This window comes from Homarus americanus, unplaced genomic scaffold (genome assembly GCF_018991925.1).
Source record: "Homarus americanus isolate GMGI-L3 unplaced genomic scaffold, GMGI_Hamer_2.0 scaffold45659, whole genome shotgun sequence".
Classification (NCBI taxonomy): Eukaryota; Metazoa; Arthropoda; class Malacostraca; order Decapoda; family Nephropidae; genus Homarus; species Homarus americanus.
The window spans coordinates 1-9,926 of NW_024754041.1; the positions used below are offsets into that span (position 1 = coordinate 1).

General features: G+C 42.5%; 1 protein-coding gene across 1 annotated transcript; it reads right to left on the bottom strand.

The window, feature by feature from the left end:
* Positions 1–7,796: 7,796 nt before the first annotated feature.
* LOC121855683 lies at positions 7,797–9,609 on the bottom strand. The gene is made up of 3 exons (XM_042350767.1): positions 9,435–9,609; positions 8,995–9,151; positions 7,797–8,347 (listed from the first exon to the last, which is right to left on the bottom strand). Exons 1-3 carry the CDS (start codon positions 9,590–9,592, stop codon positions 8,210–8,212), a joined length of 453 nt encoding a protein of 150 aa, XP_042206701.1. The 5' UTR covers positions 9,593–9,609; the 3' UTR covers positions 7,797–8,209.
* Between the last annotated feature and the right edge of the window lie 317 nt (positions 9,610–9,926).

Here is a 9,926-nt window from a genome sequence, read left to right on the forward strand (position 1 = left end):
TGAATAGCTTCAAACATATTTTGGATGCTTATATGAGCAATAGGGGTTGGGTGTAAACGGGACTGCCTAGTATGGGCCAATAGGCCCGCTGCAGTTTCCTCCATTCTTATGTTCTTAAAGAAGAAAACACCAAGTTCCCAAGCGCTTTCGTGTAATTCACATCTTCTGGGGTGTGTACGACTAAGGAGAAGTTCAAAACAAGGTATATATATATATATATATATATATATATATATATATATATATATATATATATATATATATATATATATATATATATATATATATATATATATATATACAGAGGAGGGTGATATCAAGTCCACAATGGTCAGGTATTAGGTAGTGACCCTACTAATCTTCAAAAAGCACCGCAGTGGTCGGTAGTCAGGTCAGAGGTTAAGCTGACCCAACCTTCTCACCTGGTCACATAAGAACATAAGAACATAAGAAAATAAGGAGTCTGCAATAGGCCGGTTGGCCTGTGCATGGCAGCTCCTGTCGAGAGTTACTACCACTCTCTATTTTCACTTGGTTCAGTAAGTAACAGTGTGGTTCGGTATGTAACGTTTGGTTCTGTATGTAACGTGTGGTTCTGTATGTAACGTTTGGTTCTGTATGTAACGTTTGGTTTTCTATGTAACGTGTGGTTCTAAGTAACGTTTGGTTCTGTATGTAACGTTTGGTTCTAAGAAACATTTGGTTCTGTATGTAACGTTTGGTTCTAAGTAACATTTGGTTCTGTATGTAACGTTTGGTTCTGTATGTAACGTTTGGTTCAGTAAGTAGCGTTTGGTTCTGTATGTGACGTCTAAGTTTGGTTCTGTATGTAACGTGTGGTTCTGTATGTAACGTGTGGTTCTGTATGTAGTAACATTTGGTTCTGTAACGTAACGTTTGGTGGTTTGGTTCTGTATGTAACGTTTGGTTCTAAGTAACATTTGGTTCTGTATGTAACGTTTGGTTCTGTATGTAACGTTTGGTTCAGTAAGTAGCGTTTGGTTCTGTATGTGACGTGTGGTTCTAAGTAACATTTGGTTCTGTATGTAACGTGTGGTTCTGTATGTAACGTGTGGTTCTGTATGTAACGTTTGGTTCTGTATGTAACGTTTGGTTCTTTATGTAACGTTTGGTTCTGTATGTAACGTTTGGTTCTAAGTAACATTTGGTTCAGTATGTAACGTGTGGTTCTGTATGTAACGTTTGGTTCTGTAGGTAACGTGTGGTTCTGTATGTAACGTCTAGTTCTGTATGTAACGTTTGGTTCAGTAACAGTGTGGTTCAGTATGTAATGTTTGGTTCAGTAACAGTGTGGTTCTGTGAGTAACGTTTGGTTCAGTATGTATCGTTTGGTTCAGTAACAGTGTGGTTTAGTATGTAACGTTTGGTTCAGTAACAGTGTGGTTCTGTGAGTAACGTTTGGTTCAGTATGTAACGTTTGGTTCAGTGTGTAACGTTTGGTTCAGTAACAGTGTGGTTCAGTATGTAACGTTTGGTTCAGTAACAGTGTGGTTCTGTGAGTATCGTTTGGTTCATCAAGTTAGTCAAATTCAGTTGTTATGATCAGTCACTTGTAAACCTTCAGTACGTTCAATTTAACCTCCTTTTGTCGCCTCGTGGTCAGAGGTTCGAGTCCAGTTCAGTGAGTATATTGTGGTCCACTAAATCTCAAGCTGCTTGAAGTTCAAGAAAATACCCGTGTGTGTGTGTGTGTGTGTGTGTGTGTGTGTGTGATAAGTTCTGTCAGATGACCACCTGTCAATTAACAGTCAGATGTGTCCCCCTGGCAGGTGACCTGGAAGGGCAGATGGGGCTGTTCCTGGGGGCTTCCTTCATTACCTTGGTGGAACTCTTCTTCACCGCCTGCCACGTCCTCAGGAGCATCCTAGCTAAGGCTAGGAAGTCCGTCCACCACAAGACCACCACCACCACCACCATGCAGGACCAACCCCCGGCCTAGACCTCACGCAGGAGTGGAATACTGACTAGAATAGATGTAACAAATTGACATGGTACTGTAACCCTTGTGGTATACTCCCTTAATAATGTGTATTGCTAAAAGAAAAGAGGAGGAAGTACTGAAACACAGCTATTAGTGGGCCGAGTGAGCCACAGTGCTGAAGTATAATCCCTGAAGATATATGTTCCTACTTTATTAAGTGTAGTGGAGGTTTGGATGGTAATGAACCGAGATCTGTGGGTGTAATACCTCACAACTCGTGTTTGAATCCCATTCAAAAACCATCAATGTTTCCACAAGTGTTTGTGGTAATAAAGAGCCCATAAAGAATTTTATATTTGCTTGTCCTACAGTGTATTTGATTCCCACTTAGACAACAGGTAAAAGAATGAAGCTGAATCTCTACAGTACTTAAGAAAAGTTTCCCGGAATTAGACCAACACTTATAAATAAGCTTCCAACACTTAAGCGTCTGCTAAACTATGTTCTGCTGATACATTATAACAGTAACTGAGCAGACCCACCTACTACTTTACGTACAGTGGACACACAGGTACTGTACATGGAAAATACTGTATACTGTAAGGCCACACAAAGTATCTGTAAGGTGGGGTCCGAGGAATTTCAAAATGAACACCAGTCATGGGGTGTACGACACCATTTACGATGACCTTCTTGCCCTGGTCTTGTTTCAGGAATACTACCTTTTCAAAGCTCTGGAGAGATCTCGAAGTTTCAATATTTTGAGTACAGCACTAGCTAATAATTCCCACCAGGAAACTTGCTTCGACATTCCTCCAAAGCTTCGAAAAGTGCAGAGTTCCATGTGTTAAAGGCGATATTGTTGAAAAAGATCAGGGCAAGAAGGTCATCGTAAATGGCGTCGTACACCCAATAACTGTTCTTGCAATTGGTTTGTGTCATATTGACTAGCAAAAAAAATTGCCGGTATTTTCTGTAGCGAGTGTACCTGCGTTATTTACATGTGTGCTGAACTGTATACCTGCACTGTCTTTATTCATGTTGAACCAATTGTAAACTTTTATGACGATTTTATTGAACAGATATATATCTGTTTATATAACACCACTTGTATACTGTGCACACATAGCAGTGTCCCTCCATTCATCGATTTTAATCTGTTCTTCGAAGCTTCCATTTCCCTACGAATCTCCGATTTATTTTATCCTCAACACTCGTCCGGGAGACTCAGACACATACACCCGACTGGTGCCACGTTAACTGTCACCAGGATTGTAAACCGACCAGTCGGCTAACATGAATGAAGACAGGGCTACAGGGTGCGGTGGGGGACGCGGCGTACGAGGCGGAGCTCCCCCAGCAGGGTGAGGCAGGCCAGGCAGTGACCCACTACCAGCAGGATGAACCCGCCCTTCAGGTGCTCCAAACTCAACTCCACCAGCTGATCGTCCTGCGGTAAACAAGGCAGTGACACAACACCACACGGTGGCAACATGGTGAAGTATATGGTCAAAGATCAATTTCTAGAAGTACTGTATAACATATCATACTTTTAACTTCAGTTGTTGGATAATAATATAAACTGGAAAATTAAAAAAATAAAGAAATTTTGACACAAAAATTAGTAATATAAATTTATTTCACCCTGACTTCTGCCCACCTCGTGGGTGTAAAGATATTGATGCATCACTGCGCCTCAACCCGGGCTCGCCAAGTTATCATGCTGAACGAATTTAAAAACACATTTCTTCACACAGAGGGTCGTCTACCAATGGAACAGTCTACCAGCCCAAGATGTGAAATCGCGAACAGTACAGGGCTTCAAAATAGCCCTTGACAAAATTATCAAGAAAAATGGAGGGATCCTACACAGGCCACTTGCCTCCTTCCCTACGTATATAATATATATAACATGAGGGAGAGGGTCATTTCCCTACCTTATATACCATTAGGTATAGTATATAAGCAAGGGAAATGACCTTCTCCCCGTGTCATTATACGCATGCCACTTTCATCGTTTATACATTATAGCTGCTTAATTAATGTAAAAAAACACACACACGAAGTAGTTCAGCAAGTGACGTCACCTGGGAGGGGCGGGGCCAGTGAGGGCTGGAGATGTTGTTGGTTCTCTGGTGACGGACGCGGGTGGCGATGACGTCCTTCAGCCAGTGGGTGATGAGCCCCGCCTCTATCAGCCGCTGCGTCATGCTGGTCAACCTACGACGGAAGGGCGCCCCTTTCCTGTTGGGGAGACATCGCCAGCTGTAGTGCCTCCTAGACCTGACAGTAGTAACGTGAATTTACACCTAACTCAGGTAAATCCCCAGGTAATGAAACCTGAACCTTCAGGAAATGAAACATAAACCCTTAGAATGTAGAGTGAGACTTGAACACCAGCCAATGAAACATGAACCTCCTAAAGATGACTCAACTGAACCTCCAAAAGATGACTCAACTGGACCTCAAGAAGTTGAAACGTGAACTCCCAGACGATTAAACCTGAACCCCAGACAATAAAACTTACCTGACCGCCCAGGAGGTGCCGGCAAACTTGGGGTAGATTGTGGCGCTGGAGTGGATGGGAGTGTAGCCGAATCGGTCGGTATAGCGGGACGCCACCACATAGTCACTCTGGAACTTGGTGGTGATGAAGGAGTACTGACCAGCCAGCACCAACCTCATGTTCTCCTCCACACTGTAGCTCTGGAAGAGGGCGGGGACACTACAGAGGGGAACAAACACCTTAACTGCTGGACCTCATCATAACTAACGCGAAGGGTTTGGTGGCCAAGTTGGAACACCAGTCATAACGTAACGTTGTTTTACAGATTGAACTGTTACTGAACCTAACCTACCACAACCCAATCTATTCTAACTTAACCTAACCTATGCTAACTTAACCTAACTTTACCTAACCTATCCCCCCAAATATCAAATCTTCAAATGACCCGAAGAATTATAAGTTTTTGATACTTACCTGAACACATACAAATAATCACTATGGCTACACCCCCCCCCCAAAAAAAAGAATATCGACACAGGTAAACCAAATCCATTTCCGCTGAATAGCTTCAAACATATTTTGGATGCTTATATGAGCAATAGGGGTTGGGTGTAAACGGGACTGCCTAGTATGGGCCAATAGGCCCGCTGCAGTTTCCTCCATTCTTATGTTCTTAAAGAAGAAAACACCAAGTTCCCAAGCGCTTTCGTGTAATTCACATCTTCTGGGGTGTGTACGACTAAGGAGAAGTTCAAAACAAGGTATATATATATATATATATATATATATATATATATATATATATATATATATATATATATATATATATATATATATATATATATATATATATATATATACAGAGGAGGGTGATATCAAGTCCACAATGGTCAGGTATTAGGTAGTGACCCTACTAATCTTCAAAAAGCACCGCAGTGGTCGGTAGTCAGGTCAGAGGTTAAGCTGACCCAACCTTCTCACCTGGTCACATAAGAACATAAGAACATAAGAAAATAAGGAGTCTGCAATAGGCCGGTTGGCCTGTGCATGGCAGCTCCTGTCGAGAGTTACTACCACTCTCTATTTTCACTTGGTTCAGTAAGTAACAGTGTGGTTCGGTATGTAACGTTTGGTTCTGTATGTAACGTGTGGTTCTGTATGTAACGTTTGGTTCTGTATGTAACGTTTGGTTTTCTATGTAACGTGTGGTTCTAAGTAACGTTTGGTTCTGTATGTAACGTTTGGTTCTAAGAAACATTTGGTTCTGTATGTAACGTTTGGTTCTAAGTAACATTTGGTTCTGTATGTAACGTTTGTGTATGTAACGTTGGTTCAGTAAGTAGCGTTTGGTTCTGTATGTACGTGTGGTTCTGGAACATTTGGTTCTGTATGTAACGTGTTCAACGTAAGTGTAATTTTGGTTCTACGTTTGGTTCTTTGGTAACGTTTGGTTCTGTATGTAACGTTTGGTTCTGTATGTAACGTTTGGTTCAGTAAGTAGCGTTTGGTTCTGTATGTGACGTGTGGTTCTAAGTAACATTTGGTTCTGTATGTAACGTGTGGTTCTGTATGTAACGTGTGGTTCTGTATGTAACGTTTGGTTCTGTATGTAACGTTTGGTTCTTTATGTAACGTTTGGTTCTGTATGTAACGTTTGGTTCTAAGTAACATTTGGTTCAGTATGTAACGTGTGGTTCTGTATGTAACGTTTGGTTCTGTAGGTAACGTGTGGTTCTGTATGTAACGTCTAGTTCTGTATGTAACGTTTGGTTCAGTAACAGTGTGGTTCAGTATGTAATGTTTGGTTCAGTAACAGTGTGGTTCTGTGAGTAACGTTTGGTTCAGTATGTATCGTTTGGTTCAGTAACAGTGTGGTTTAGTATGTAACGTTTGGTTCAGTAACAGTGTGGTTCTGTGAGTAACGTTTGGTTCAGTATGTAACGTTTGGTTCAGTGTGTAACGTTTGGTTCAGTAACAGTGTGGTTCAGTATGTAACGTTTGGTTCAGTAACAGTGTGGTTCTGTGAGTATCGTTTGGTTCATCAAGTTAGTCAAATTCAGTTGTTATGATCAGTCACTTGTAAACCTTCAGTACGTTCAATTTAACCTCCTTTTGTCGCCTCGTGGTCAGAGGTTCGAGTCCAGTTCAGTGAGTATATTGTGGTCCACTAAATCTCAAGCTGCTTGAAGTTCAAGAAAATACCCGTGTGTGTGTGTGTGTGTGTGTGTGTGTGTGTGTGATAAGTTCTGTCAGATGACCACCTGTCAATTAACAGTCAGATGTGTCCCCCTGGCAGGTGACCTGGAAGGGCAGATGGGGCTGTTCCTGGGGGCTTCCTTCATTACCTTGGTGGAACTCTTCTTCACCGCCTGCCACGTCCTCAGGAGCATCCTAGCTAAGGCTAGGAAGTCCGTCCACCACAAGACCACCACCACCACCACCATGCAGGACCAACCCCCGGCCTAGACCTCACGCAGGAGTGGAATACTGACTAGAATAGATGTAACAAATTGACATGGTACTGTAACCCTTGTGGTATACTCCCTTAATAATGTGTATTGCTAAAAGAAAAGAGGGGGAAGTACTGAAACACAGCTATTAGTGGGCCGAGTGAGCCACAGTGCTGAAGTATAATCCCTGAAGATATATGTTCCTACTTTATTAAGTGTAGTGGAGGTTTGGATGGTAATGAACCGAGATCTGTGGGTGTAATACCTCACAACTCGTGTTTGAATCCCATTCAAAAACCATCAATGTTTCCACAAGTGTTTGTGGTAATAAAGAGCCCATAAAGAATTTTATATTTGCTTGTCCTACAGTGTATTTGATTCCCACTTAGACAACAGGTAAAAGAATGAAGCTGAATCTCTACAGCACTTAAGAAAAGTTTCCCGGAATTAGACCAACACTTATAAATAAGCTTCCAACACTTAAGAGTCTGCTAAACTATGTTCTGCTGATACATTATAACAGTAACTGAGCAGACCCTCCTACTACTTTACGTACAGTGGACACACAGGTACTGTACATGGAAAATACTGTATACTGTAAGGCCACACAAAGTATCTGTAAGGTGGGGTCCGAGGAATTTCAAAATGAACACCAGTCATGGGGTGTACGACACCATTTCCGATGACTTTCTTGCCCTGGTCTTGTTTCAGGAATACTACCTTTTCAAAGCTCTGGAGAGATCTCGAAGTTTCAATATTTTGAGTACAGCACTAGCTAATAATTCCCACCAGGAAACTTGCTTCGACATTCCTCCAAAGCTTCGAAAAGTGCAGAGTTCCATGTGTTAAAGGCGATATTGCTGAAAAAAGATCAGGGCAAGAAGGTCATCGTAAATGGCGTCGTACACCCAATAGCTGTTCTTGCAATTGGTTTGTGTCATATTGACTAGCAAAAAAAATTGCCGGTATTTTCTGTAGCGAGTGTACCTGCGTTATTTACATGTGTGCTGAACTGTATACCTGCACTGTCTTTATTCATGTTGAACCAATTGTAAACTTTTATGACGATTTTATTGAACAGATATATATCTGTTTATATAACACCACTTGTATACTGTGCACACATAGCAGTGTCCCTCCATTCATCGATTTTAATCTGTTCTTCGAAGCTTCCATTTCCCTACGAATCTCCGATTTAATTTATCCTCAACACTCGTCCGGGAGACTCAGACACACACACCCGACTGGTGCCACGTTAACTGTCACCAGGATTATAAACCGACAAGTCGGCTAACATGAATGAAGACAGGGCTACAGGGTGCGGTGGGGGACGCGGCGTACGAGGCGGAGCTCCCCCAGCAGGGTGAGGCAGGCCAGGCAGTGACCCACTACCAGCAGGATGAACCCGGCCTTCAGGTGCTCCAAACTCAACTCCACCAGCTGATCGTCCTGCGGTAAACAAGGCAGTGACACAACACCACACGGTGGCAACATGGTGAAGTATATGGTCAAAGATCAATTTCTAGAAGTACTGTATAACATATCATACTTTTAACTTCAGTTGTTGGATAATAATATAAACTGGAAAATTAAAAAAATAAAGAAATTTTGACACAAAAATTAGTAATATAAATTTATTTCACCCTGACTTCTGCCCACCTCGTGGGTGTAAAGATATTGATGCATCACTGCGCCTCAACCCGGGCTCGCCAAGTTATCATGCTGAACGAATTTGAAAACACATTTCTTCACACAGAGGGTCGTCTACCAATGGAACAGTCTACCAGCCCAAGATGTGAAATCGCGAACAGTACTGGGCTTCAAAATAGCCCTTGACAAAATTATCAAGAAAAATGGAGGGATCCTACACAGGCCACTTGCCTCCTTCCCTACGTATATAATATATATAACATGAGGGAGAGGGTCATTTCCCTACCTTATATACCATTAGGTATAGTATATAAGCAAGGGAAATGACCTTCTCCCCCGTGTCATTATATATTATATACGTATGCCACTTTCATCGTTTATACATTATAGCTGCTTAATTAATGTAAAAAAACACACACACGAAGTAGTTCATCAAGTGACGTCACCTGGGAGGGGCGGGGCCAGTGAGGGCTGGAGATGTTGTTGGTTCTCTGGTGACGGACGCGGGTGGCGATGACGTCCTTCAGCCAGTGGGTGATGAGCCCCGCCTCTATCAGCCGCTGCGTCATGCTGGTCATCCTACGACGGAAGGGCGCCCCTTTCCTGTTGGGGAGACATCGCCAGTTGTAGTGCCTCCTAGACCTGACAGTAGTAACGTGAATTTACACCTAACTCAGGTAAACCCCCAGGTAATGAAACCTGAACCTTCAGGAAATGAAACATAAACCCTTAGAATGTAGAGTGAGACTTGAACACCAGCCAATGAAACATGAACCTCCTAAAGATGACTCAACTGAACCTCCAAAAGATGACTCAACTGGACCTCAAGAAGTTGAAACGTGAACTCCCAGACGATTAAACCTGAACCCCAGACAATAAAACTTACCTGACCGCCCAGGAGGTGCCGGCAAACTTGGGGTAGATTGTGGCGCTGGAGTGGATGGGAGTGTAGCCGAAACGGTCGGTATAGCGGGACGCCACCACATAGTCACTCTGGAACTTGGTGGTGATGAAGGAGTACTGACCAGCCAGCACCAACCTCATGTTCTCCTCCACACTGTAGCTCTGGAAGAGGGCGGGGACACTACAGAGGGGAACAAACACCTTAACTGCTGGACCTCATCATAACTAACGCGAAGGGTTTGGTGGCCAAGTTGGAACACTAGTCATAACGTAACGTTGTTTTTCAGATTGAACTGTTACTGAACCTAACCTACCACAACCCAATCTATTCTAACTTAACCTAACCTATGCTAACTTAACCTAACTTTACCTAACCTATCCCCCCAAATATCAAATCTTCAAATGACCCGAAGAATTATAAGTTTTTGAATACTTACCTGAACACATACAAATAATCACTATGGCTACACCCCCC

Excerpts from the sequence above, each read along its gene's own strand:
- LOC121855683 (XM_042350767.1), bottom strand. The coding sequence starts at position 9,592 with ATGAGGTTGGTGCTGGCTGGTCAGTACTCCTTCATCACCACCAAGTTC. Across the intron at positions 9,152-9,434 it reads GGCACCTCCTGGGCGGTCAG|GAAAGGGGCGCCCTTCCGTC; the intron begins GTAAGTTTTATT and ends TCTCCCCAACAG. Across the intron at positions 8,348-8,994 it reads ACTGGCCCCGCCCCTCCCAG|GACGATCAGCTGGTGGAGTT; the intron begins GTGACGTCACTT and ends TGTTTACCGCAG.